Genomic DNA, 13,324 nt, shown 5'->3' on the forward strand with positions numbered 1-13,324 from the left:
CACCCGCCATTCAAAAATACCCATAAAGCGGGGTAGGCTCCCGCTTGAAGTTAGCATCAACGCGTGGTGGGCACCCGCTCCTAAAGCAGCATCACGGGTGAATCCCTCACGTCGGGATTCCCTCTAAATGGACGGGCAGCACCGCACTGCGCTGTCCACGCTCTCCTCCTCCTTGGGACAATTCAAAATATGCGCTCTCAAGGCGCAAAATGCAGCAAAGGTCCTGAACTATCAAAAGACAAGTAACAGGGTCCAAGCAGAAAGTTCTCCCAGGTCCAAGGGGCATGGCTGGGCCCAGGGAGGCCAGCACATAGGGCCCTCCAGCAGGGAGGTAAGCCCCCATGGGGTTCCTTCTGGGCCCCAGCAGCAGCACACCCCAAGTCAGGACAGCACCAAAGCACAACAACTTCATGGGGTCACAGCCCCTATATTTATATTAGGCATTCCTTTGTCTGCAGTGTAGTGTTTTGGGGAGCCAGATGCAACTGGTTGAGGGTCGAATTGGAGCACTTTGTTTTCCAAGTTCCTCTTCCCCTTTGTCAGGTGGGGGCTTGGTAATCAGACACACCACTGGGGGTGGAGCCAGCATTGTCCAGGCTGGTCACAATCCTATCCCGAGTCGGGGGATTACTCCTCTCACTACTCCCAGCACAGATGTCCCATTCAGCCTATTGCTGACTCACCCTGCCCCTCCTGGAGCCACACACACCTCCCAGCCCCTGTCACTCACAAGCAAGACATGCAATTCACATCAGGCAGGCAGACACATAGCACACATAAATGCCAACTTCTAAAAGTGGCATTTCCCAAATAGTTATAATAAATCTGCGCTCACCATTGCACAGCATTTATTCTTACAATTTCATACATACTAAACTCGACCACTCTGCTCCTCCCATATCAGGAATTACTACTGACACTTTGATCAGGGAATTCCCAATGTATTCCTATGGGAGGGCAGGCCAATCTTACCAATGTAACACAGAGAGTGCAAGCACTTCACACTGAACCACAGTGCTAAAGTACCCAGAGGCCTAAAACCACCAACACCATGTCACAGAAAAGGCTAGGAGAAAGGCAAAAAGTTTAGGGGTGAACCTGCCAAAAAGTGTCAAATCCAACAATGTGTTTGATTACAAGCAGTTAAGCAAAGCCTAATTTGATCTGTTAACACATTTACATAGAACTATGTAGAGCTAAGAGCAGTAACTCTTATGAATATCATTCATTCTTTCAAAGGTTGTTAAATGCCCTACACATAAAGACCTCTTTCTTGGACATTAGTACCCAGAATTATTTTTTATAATCTTAATTATAATCAGTTTGAGGCTTGTGTGCTGCAGATAACACATGCTTTGTATACTTCTGGCAACTAGTGTTGGGTCCGGATGTTTGCAAGTTGTTTTTCTTCTAATACGTCTTTACTGTCACAAGGTAAGGCGATTCCTCCTTTCAGTCATGGTGTGCATGGGCATTGACTCAATTGTTAGATTATTTTGTTTCTGCCAATGGGTTCGGATGTATATTGCTGCGCTCCGGTTCAAAACCGTTCTTCGGGTTCCCCTTGGTGCGCAATCCACTCTACCCTCGATGGTATTGTTCTCAAACGCGTTCCCCTATTCTCCGGTTATCGAATCGATTGGGAAACACTGTCTTTGTTCAGAAACATCAGGGCGGCCCTCTGACCTAGCCGCATCGGTCTACCCTTCCGTCGATGGAACGACCTCCATTCCAATTCTTTCCTCAGTGCCACGCCAAGTATCCTCGCACCGATCTACATCAAGTTTGTAACTTGTGCCTCTCACTGGAGCTCAAGGAAGAAGACTGCGATGTCTATAAGTCGTTTCGGTCGAAGAAAACTCTGCGTTATCATCAGGCTCAACAACGAGAAATGCAACACCAAACCATTCAACACACTCCGATATCTTTGGCGAAGATTCGAGCATGAAGAGGTTGAGGAGTCGGCGGCAGAAGAAGAAGAGGCCTTCTCCGTCCCAGAGTCGGATTTTGAACTCTAGATCGATTTGGAGTCTGAAGACGTGCCTCCAGGACAGAGTGCTGTGAGTACCGAAGACCCCTTGCCCCTACACATATACTCACTTATTCCATTCTCACCCTCTTGCGGGAGAATCTAACAACGGAGTCGATGCCCATGTGCACTATTACCAAAAGGAGTCACCTTACCTTGTTACTTGAAAAACTTCTTTGAAGAAATACAATTTGAAAACATCCGGACCTAACACTAGATGGCAGGAGAATGTAAAGCATTTGAATTTACAGCTCTACGTGCCAAGATCATGTGCTTACTGGGTAAGTAACATAATTCTTTAACCACATCTGTCTATATAAGCCAATATCTGATCTTTGTCTTATAATCCAATTAATAAAGGCTATTTACAAATACCTTGCACGTATACTTTACAGGCCAACACAACTAGCGACAATATGAAGTGTTAAAATGTTCTCTTAAAATGTGTACGTTGATTAATTCATCAAACAATGTTGGGAGTGGAAGATTTTTTAGCAATGATTGACTTGCTCACAACGTAAGTGCAGATTGTGGTGTGAATTCCTAAACAATTGGCTGATAGATTTTAAAGGAATAATGAATTTGAGAAACTGTCTATTGTTTCTAATAAATCCGTTCCCATACAATGCTGCTGACTCTATCTCAATATTTTCGATTCAAATATCAAAAATGTACTTGTTTGTTTGAATTGTATAATATGGTAATCAAATAATTAAACAGTAAGGAATTTATTTTACACTTATATTTTTTTAATAAACTGATAATAAGCTTAAAGTGTAATAATACTTCAGCTATGTACAGTAACTACTGTTGCCACATGTTTTGGAATTACATATTATGTAGCAAATACTCCACTTCTGCATTTTTCCCCTGCTGCTGTTTAGTGGGGGGGGGGAGAGACTGGACATACAGATTATCCTTCCTTCCTTTGTACCTCCCTCATTTTTTCCATGGAAAATGCAAAGTAGTCAATGATTATTACACTTAAATAATTCCTGGCCCCTCTGTGTCAGATTTTTCGAGAGCAGTAATTATCATATCTGACACTAGAACACTCTTAATAGAGGCACGAAGGTTCATTTGTCATTTTTCTCATCTTAATATTGGATTTTGTAATACTACAGAACTAACATTAACTTAGAATATAGGTACACTCAAGTATTGTTTTGTTACATTTTCAATTTCATGGCAGTACATAGCTTGTGTTATCTTTATTAACAATTTTAAGTACTTATTTAGAGATTGGAGCAAACAAATTAGGATTGTACAATTAATAATAATATGCAGTCCTATGGCCTGAGAACCAAATTCCAAACTGAGGCGACCAGGCAGTTGAAGAGGGTTGTGTTTTAGGCCATGCAACTCTTCTGTCTTTTATTGTGATATATCGGCTGATGAGGAAGATGGGAGGCAGCATTAGTCAGGTTAAAGTTAATTTCTTGTATATATGTACATAACAATACCTGTGTACATTTAGAAGTTCAGCATATAATTGAGAATCAATGGGTCAACATCTGTGATTAAAACACAGGCATGTGTAATAAAGCTTGCATCAGTAACACATTACCCAAGCTTCTGTTATCTCCTAAATACTTCTCTTCACATGTTTATAGCTTGTATTTATTTGAGGGGGGAGGGAGGCTTTTCACCATTTGTCGCCAGGATTTGATAAGGATCTCTCCTGGGAAAAGAAGGCATTCGGGGATGTAAAATGATTTGTTTGATTTCAAGTGTATATACTAGTGGCTTTATATTCATATTTTTGCCTAAAAGTGTATACATTTGTTTACATTTTACAGCTACTGATCTGCTTCTAGCATGGAATCCTATTTGCCTAGGTCTTGTGGAGGGAGTGCTTGGGAAAGTTCAGCTGCACACAGGTAAGATGTCTTGTTGTTTGCCTTACTCTATATATTAAAATAGCTTTGTCATTACAGAAAGGGATAACACCCTAATAGAGAATTTTCACATTGGACTTAGACAATTGTATTTAATTTACATTTCCTGGTCTGCCGCAGCAAATTTGTTACAGTTAATTCGGCCAAGAGCATTCGTCAATAAATTCCTCTGGAAGTGCTACAATAAGTTTTTCTTGAATAAAAAAAGGGTTTTCCCACTGTTACCAAAACCAAGTTTACCTGTAACTCTTACTCTAATTCATGTCCTAAATATACTCCTCTTTTTCGTGCAGTCACACTTCAACTCAGTTGAATTTTACCCTTTTCTGTAACCCTAGCTTAACTCTAACCCCTACACTAGCCCTAACCATTAGCTGAAGACCAATCCTACCCTAACTCAGAACCCTACTCTTTATCTTACCATAACTGTAACTGAAGTGTCCAGTTATGTTATAATGACTTAACTGAGTTTTTCTTTTTAATGATTTTTCATTGTAGGTAAATCTCTATAAAAGATTTTTATGTTGTAGGTCTGTTATTTAAATCTAATTCCGTTTTAAATTGAAACATTGGAATTCTGTGAAAGGTTGGAATAATAAAGCAACTGGTCAAGTAGTTCTTTTTAACATTTTGGTCATGTAATGTTGTCGTTCCTATGCAGTTGAGAAAACATGCATGTTGTTTGTAAAGTGATTCGAACCCTTAATCTTCCTAGTCTAGCTCTACGTCTTCCAGACAGGAAATACATTTTTCTCCATTCAGATGCACCATATTGGAAGAACCCCTCTCACTAAACTGAGTCCACCACACATTGCAGCAAAGCCACTTATAGCTCTTTGGGTTTTCAGAGAACAGGTGTACAGAAATAATAAAATTACTTTGAAAGTGAATGCCAAACCTCTTTTGAGGCTATCATTTGTGCATATCTTCTCATTGGATGATGATCCCTCATCCTATGGCATACTTCACATTTGAATTCCCCATCTAAGTATCTAAGCGCGCATGTGCCCTTTACTAGCCAAGCGTACCTATGTAAGGCAATGTTACATTATTTTGTGTTAATGTGTATTTTATGGTTTCTGACTAAAGTGAAATTTTGTGAGTGGGCTGAAAATGGTTCTATATTGTTTTCTCCCAGCTACAAGATTAAAACCAAGCTGGTCAAGTAACAGATCCTGTATGTCTTTCTTTACATTTTGCAATGTTATTGGATTGACTTCTCTGTGTCAGGTAAATTCCTAAGACAAAGGCCTTGGTGTCTAATAGACATTTAAGCCAGACAACCCTAATTAGAGGGGGTGCAAGGCTATTTTATGTTATGTTGCTTTGTTTTTGTAGTACACCTTGAAATAGTGTTCTGAGGTTGGTAGACACACTGACCTACATCTAGCATCTGTAGCAGACAAAGAAGGACGGTATACTCTGCTAGCCGGACTGTTAGAGGGTCAGTCAATTCTAGTAGGAAGCATATATGCCCCAACGTAGAACAAGACAAATTTTGGAACCACCTCACGAAAGTGTTGCCTCAATACGCTGCGTACCCTTGGCTTCTAGGGGGTGACTACAACTGCGCATTTGATATACATCTCGATCGATCCCACCCCCCACCAGCACGGTCACCTGCGCACAGGCTGACAGAGCGGTATCGCACCTGGGTGCAGCATTGGGCACTAGCGGACGCCTGGAGGGAACGGAACCCCACCACTAAATTATACTCCTTCCACTCCATCCCTCAAAATCTGAGAGTCCGCCTTGATAGATTCCTGTGCACAGCAGCTATACTCCAAACGGTTCAACGCCCGGACTACCTGGGTAGGATCCTCTCAGATCACGACGCACACATAATAATGCTCTGATGGAAACCACCTCACCCCCCAGGGCCTACCTGGAAATTGCCACGTGAATCCCTCACAGACCAGTGTTACGTCACGAGCATGGCGCGTATATCTGTGAGCACTTCACAATAAATTCTGGCACGGTGACATCTAGACTGGTAGAATGGGACGCACTCAAGGTGGCTGCCAGAGGACACTGCATACAACAAATAGTGGGGGTGCGTCAAACACTAGATAAATCACTAAAACATTCAAAGACAAAATTAGTAACACTGACGAGAATTAAGCAGACGCGACTGAAGCCACCCCAGCCCAGGTAGCGGAAGCCAGGACAGCCCATGCAGAGATAATGAGGGATCTGCATAAGTATAACTTTAGATAGTATGTGCCCAAGGTACATAGAGAGGGTAGCAGGGCCGGGACACCCCTGGCATGGTTAGCCAAGCAAGAAACAGATGTAGAGCCAGCTACGGAATTCCTGGACAAAACCGGGACCCCCCGCCATGCACAGATCGATATCCTGAACATTTTCTATGACTGTTACACGCATATATATCGGAGCAGGATATGCACAGGGAAATATCCCAATTTTTACATCCCATACCAATGCCTTGCATCCCGAAAGCAGACAAGATTGCTTTGGAGGACAAAATGAAATCCCCAGAGGTCGTCTAGGCCATTAGAGTATTAGCACGTAACAAAGTGCCCGGAATGGACGGTTTCCCCCTAGAATACTACGCTACCTTCTCAACACACTTGACCCCTCGCATAGTTCTGATGTACGACACAGCATTAGAGAAGGACGAACTCCCGGGCTCGCTCATGGAATCCATCCTAGTCACGTCCTAAAACCGCATAGAGACCCCACGCTCCCAGCCTCCTACTGACCCATAACGCTGCTAAACGCAGACTGTAACATTTGGGGGAAAATATTGGCGGACCGCTATGTCCAGGTGCTCCCACCCCTGATACACCCAGATCAAAGTGGTTTTGTTCCGGGACGCAACACCTCCCAGAACCTGCGTCGGTTGTTCTATATTCAAGACAGAGCGAGGGCCAGATTCCCTAATGCAGCATGCCTCTTTCTAGACCTTCAAAAGGCCTTTGATACCCTCTTATGGCCGTATCTATTCGCCGTCCTTCGCAAGATAGGCACAAGACCCATCCTGATATCCTACACACAACTTTTATACAAGGGTCTCACCTCAAGAGTCCAGATGGGCAAGTACATCTCTGCCTCATTCTCGATAGAGCACAGCACAAGACAGGGGTGCCCCCTATTACCCATCTTGTTCGCGCTGGCGGTGGAACCCCTGGCGGCACGCCTGCGTCAGGGAGGCGGAGCTTGGGGGATTCCGATAGCAGACACTATACATTGTGTCTCCCTATACGCAGATGATCTCTTGGTCTATGTCCGGGACATCACTAGTGAGTTAACCCCAATCTGGACAACACTGCAGGACTTTGCGAGGGTTTCTGGCCTGCCCGTCAACTGGGACGAATCGACGATTTACCCACTGAGTCCCCACTTAGCCCCACTGGATATCTCCATTGGAGATCAGCAACTCACCTGGAGCACTCCGGCCCCCAGATATTAGGGGTAAGACTATATCACACCCCGGAGGACATATACGAGGGGAACCACCGCAGAACACTAGCGGGGTTAAGAGCAGCGGTGAGCTTCTGGAGAGCATTCCCCCTAGGCCGGGTAGCGCTTGCAAAAATGATCATGGTCCCCAGATTACTCTACAACTTTGCCAAGCTCCCAGTAATACCACTGCGTCCTTTCTTTCGGGAACTGAACACACTCCTCACCTTCCTGATATGGGGCAGAGGAAGACATAGGGTTGCTTTGACCACCCTGTACTTAACGACAGACTAAGGGGGATTGGAAGCCCCGGCTTTCGAAGCGTATTTCCTAGTGGCCCAGCTTCAGTGGGTATCACACTGGACAACAGAGCGTCATGTGGGGGAAACAAAAACATGCGACGGACAAATACCCCTCCCAGCTATTCGGCGATTACTAATGCCAGGTACCAAGCCTCTGCGAACCTATCTGCTACAGGTAACTATTGCCCGACAGTGTATGCAAAAAATCCACTGCATGTTCAGAGGTACACCCATGTACTCTCCCTTGTTACCGTTGGTGGGATTACCCAGACAAGAAAAATATTTCACTTTCCGCACCTTGCAGGTATGGATGGAACACTCACTTATAGAGATGGAATCCCTAGTCATAGATGGCCAACTTAGAACATATGACCAATTAACAGACGAGTATGACCTCCCGCCGGGACAGTTCCTGCTACACCAACAACTGTTAGATAGTGGCTGCCAATACTGGGCCCTAGACTAAGGAGAACCCCCAACACACCCAGTACTACACGCAATTCTACTCATGGGAGCGGGTAGACATTTAATCACCTTGCTCTACAAAGCTGTCAGGAAACTACTTCTGCAACCACTGCACATATTATGTCAAACATGGGAAGAGGACGTGGGACGTGTATTTCACGACAAGGAATGGGAGAGGGCGCTTGAATACACGAAAAAGGTGTCCCGGAACGCCCGGTTCAAGAACATTCAATTTAATATTCTTCATTGAGCTTACCTCACACCGCAATGTCTCCATTGTTTTTATCCCGACACGCACTTCGCATGTCCCCGATGTCAAACCCCACCTGTTTTGGGATTGCCTCACTATACAACACTTCTGGCATACAATTCACAGGGCACTTTGTGCACGACAAATCTAATGGGCATATCCTCTTGGGAGGCGTGTGCCCTCGGTTTATTCGGCAGGCAGAAATCTGAGAAGGTACAGTGCCGTTTTGCATCATTAGCCCTCCTTTTAGCGAAGCGGGGATTGGCAATGTATTGGCGAGCCCCGTCAGAGCCACCCGAGGCAGCTTGCGTAGGGGCAGTTAAAAAATGGGGCAAGGCAGAAGAAGAGGTACTGAGGGAGGAGGAGGATCAAAGGAACACGAAAACGTCCCATATCATTGGAATGGGCACAACTGCTACACCAATACACCCGCAAAACAACACCAGCGAATTCACCTAAGGCCTCCCAGGCACAGTCCCCGCGCTCACCTCTCCTGGGATCAAATGGCCCACTCGCAGGACCAAAAGTAAGCATGTAACGCTGACACCACGGGAAGGTACTACCTAGAAGCCCCGAACACCAAACTACACCGAAGGAATGCACCAAGAACAAATCCCCCTAGCCCCCTCACCAGCCCGTATACATCAACACATCATGTAAAGACAGTGTAGCTGGCTTACTGCGGAACATGCCAGAGCCCAGCGTAGCCGCTCCCCACCGCTTTCCTAGTTTTACCCCCACATGTTCGGACCACCAAAAGTACATCAGTAGTTTAAGAACCGACACCAACACACGAAAACACAGGCACCTTACATTACACGGCATTATACAGCGATGCTGATGTGGGAGCGAAGTAGCAACTCCCGGGTAGTGGCCATCCATCAGGTCATGCCCCAATATAAGTGCCACACAGATGGGACATCGGACCAGTATGATGCATATAAAAAATATTGTTGTATAGTATATACCGTGCCTAACCTGCAAAGCCTCTCAAAGCTTAGCAATACATTGTAAGATGTAAAATTATTGCGGGTGTACATCGATATACATGACTTGTATCGCTCTAACCTGTGTATTTTCTGAAATGTTTAAATTCAATAAAAACAAATTAAACTACAAAAAAAATCTAGCATCTGTAGCCCTGTGGAAGGGCTAGAGTGATAGAGTAAAAAATCATTGATAGTGAACCATAAACAAATTCAGAATGATCTTAGGGTACCAGAACCCCAATCTTGTAATGTTGAGCTACCACAATGGTATTAACATTAGTAACCTCACTGTAAGAGACAAACAGGCATTTACAATGCAATGGTCTCAGCATTGTTAAAGTTAGAGCTATTGGCATTGCTCATGACATTATTTTTATTTATGTTTTTGTTTTTAAAACATAAATAATATAGCATTGTCATTTACAATGCCAATAGCTTAATCGCTCGCAAATGCGAAACCTATTGCATTTGCACCTACACAGAGCCACCCACACAAAGCCACCTACACACACACACACATACAGAGCCACCCACACAGTCATTCACATAGAGCCACCCACACACACAGAGCCACCCACACACAGCCACCCACACAGCCACCCACACGCACACACACAGAGCCACCCACACACACACAGACAGAGCCACACACAGACAGACAGAGCCATACACACAGACAGAGCCACACACACACAGAGCCACACACACACATTCACACAGCCACACGCACACAGAGCCACACACACACAGAGCCACACACACAGCCACACACACACACAGAACCACACACAAACAGAGCCACACACACACACACAGAGCCACACACACACACACACAGAGCCACACACACACACACAGAGCCACACACACACACACACAGAGACACACACAGAGAGCCACACACACACACACACACAGAGCCACACACACACACACACAGAGCCATGCACACACACGCACACAGAGCCACACACACACAGAGCCACACACACACAGAGCCACACACACACAGAGCCACACACACACAGAGCCACACACACAGAGCCACACACACACACACAGAGAGCCACACAAACATACACAGAGCCACACACACACACACACACACACACACACAGCCACACACACACACACAGAGCCACACACACAGAGCCACACACACACACACACAGAGCCACACACACACACACAGAGCCACACACACACAGAGCCACACACACACACACACAGAGCCACATACACACACAAAGAGCCACACACACACACAGAGCCACACACACACAAAGCCACACACACACACACAGCCACACAGTCACACACACACACTCACACACACACAGACACACACACACACACACACACACACACACACACACACACACAAACACACACACACACACACACACACACACAGCCACACACAGGGAACAGAGCCCAGAAAAAACGCTCACAATGAGGGAACGGATGCCAGAAAGAACGCTCACAGCGAGGGGGCAGGAGAGCAAGCACAGCCAGGGGGCAGGAGAGCAAGCACAGCCAGGGGGCAGGAGAGCAAGCACAGCCAGGGGGCAGGGGAACAAGCACAGCGAGGGGGCAGGGGAGCAAGCACAGCGAGGGGGCAGGGGAGCAAGCACAACGAGGGGGCAGGGGAGCTAGCACAGCGATGGGGCAGTAGAGCAAGCACAGCGATGGGGCAGGAGAGCAAGCACAGCGAGGGGGCAGGCGAGCAAGCACAGCGAGGGGGCAGGAGAGCAAGCACAGCGAGGGGGCAGGAGAACAAGCACAACCAGGGGGCAGAAGAGCAAGCACAACCAGGGGGCAGGGGAACAAGCACAGCCAGGGGGCAGGAGAGCAAGCACAGCCAGGGGGCAGGAGAGCAAGCACAGCCAGGGGGCAAGAGAGCAAGCATGGCCAGGGGGCAGGAGAGCAAGCACGGCCAGGGGGCAGGAGAGCAAGCACAGCCAGGGGGCAGGAGAGCAAGCACAGCCAGGGGGCAGGAGAGGGGGCAGGGGAGCAAGCACAGTGAGGGGGCAGGAGAGCAAGCACAACCAGGGGGCAGGAGAGCAAGCACAGCCAGGGGAAGGAGAGCAAGCACAGCCAGGGGGCAGGAGAGCAAGCACAACCAGGGGGCAGGAGAGCAAGCAGAGCGAGGGGGCAGGGGAGCAATCACAGCAGAGCCATTCCTCGGCGCCTCCAGTGCCTGCCCAGAGTGGAGGTTGATGAGGCGCCCTTCGCTCCAGTACCACAGCTGCAGGTCAGTCTCGTCCTCCAGGAATGGTCGAACCTGGACAGGCCCCCCCTCCCGGCTGCCAGTGAGTAGAGAACAGGGGAACGTGTCGACTTGTAGGAAGAAGGGGTAGAGCACCCTCTTCAGCTCCTCTTGGGTGCCCGGGTTGGGGATCAGCCGCCAGTGCTTCTGCTGCCCTCGGGGGGCCGTCGTCTGGTTCTGAGGGGCAGAGCCTTGAAGACCACAGCCAGCACACTGCCCCCTCCAGCGGCGCACCCAGGAGGCAGTGGCACGGGGCGGGGGCAGAGGAGGCATGTTGAATCCGCTGAGACTACAGGTAGTCCAGGCTGAGGGCAGCGCCCGTGGCGCTGTTGCGCAGCTGGGCACCGTCCACCCATGGCCAGAGCTGCCCCTCGCAAAAAACAACAAGTGATGGACTGAATGTGGATCAATGTCACACACTCCCCCAGTCAAAAGATCTGGGCCCAAATCCATCGTTTTTTTGCACTCCACACCACCCTGGGTCAGATAATGGCTTTATGCAAATCAGCTCTGACCCTGTTGCCCCATGGGAACAGTCCAGTCCGAACTACAACAGCCATATCTTTCCCAGACCGGAATCAAGCATCCGAGGACCGGACCGGTTTCGAGGTAACACCTCTCTTCAGCCCGGCTAGCTTGACTCCAAGTGGTGTGGAGTGCCTGGGACCCACGTCTGGGCATCCCCAGCGCACTTAGGGCGGCAATTGCAAAAAACAACAAGTGATGGACTGAATGTGGATCAATGTCACACACTCCCCCAGTCAAAAGATCTGGGCCCAAATCCATCGTTTTTTTGCACTCCACACCACCCTGGGTCAGATAATGGCTTTATGCAAATCAGCTCTGACCCTGTTGCCCCATGGGAACAGTCCAGTCCGAACTACAACAGCCATATCTTTCCCAGACCGGAATCAAGCATCCGAGGACCGGACCGGTTTCGAGGTAACACCTCTCTTCAGCCCGGCTAGCTTGACTCCAAGTGGTGTGGAGTGCCTGGGACCCACGTCTGGGCATCCCCAGCGCACTTAGGGCGGCAATTGCAAAAAACAACAAGTGATGGACTGAATGTGGATCAATGTCACACACTCCCCCAGTCAAAAGATCTGGGCCCAAATCCATCGTTTTTTTGCACTCCACACCACCCTGGGTCAGATAATGGCTTTATGCAAATCAGCTCTGACCCTGTTGCCCCATGGGAACAGTCCAGTCCGAACTACAACAGCCATATCTTTCCCAGACCGGAATCAAGCATCCGAGGACCGGACCGGTTTCGAGGTAACACCTCTCTTCAGCCCGGCTAGCTTGACTCCAAGTGGTGTGGAGTGCCTGGGACCCACGTCTGGGCATCCCCAGCGCACTTAGGGCGGCAATTGCAAAAAACAACAAGTGATGGACTGAATGTGGATCAATGTCACACACTCCCCCAGTCAAAAGATCTGGGCCCAAATCCATCGTTTTTTTGCACTCCACACCACCCTGGGTCAGATAATGGCTTTATGCAAATCAGCTCTGACCCTGTTGCCCCATGGGAACAGTCCAGTCCGAACTACAACAGCCATATCTTTCCCAGACCGGAATCAAGCATCCGAGGACCGGACCGGTTTCGAGGTAACACCTCTCTTCAGCCCGGCTAGCTTGACTCCAAGTGGTGTGGAGTGCCTGGGACCCACGTCTGGGCATCCCCAGCGCACTTAGGGCG

At 47.8% G+C, this 13,324-nt stretch overlaps 1 protein-coding gene across 3 annotated transcripts in view; it reads left to right on the forward strand.

Moving 5' to 3' along the window:
- INPP5F (inositol polyphosphate-5-phosphatase F) overlaps positions 1-13,324 on the forward strand; it is a 1,146,251-nt gene that overhangs the window by 254,069 nt on the left and 878,858 nt on the right. For 2 of the 3 annotated variants that reach the window (XM_078643924.1, XM_078643926.1), the window contains exon 3: positions 3,829-3,909. In XM_078643924.1, the coding sequence (XP_078500050.1) occupies positions 3,829-3,909 (81 nt within the window). Of the gene's footprint in view, positions 1-3,828; positions 3,910-13,324 lie in introns of those variants that run through there. The other variant, XM_078643927.1, reaches the window with a different exon arrangement.

Source organism: Lissotriton helveticus, chromosome 5_1 (genome assembly GCF_964261635.1).
Source record: "Lissotriton helveticus chromosome 5_1, aLisHel1.1, whole genome shotgun sequence".
NCBI lineage: Eukaryota > Metazoa > Chordata > Amphibia > Caudata > Salamandridae > Lissotriton > Lissotriton helveticus.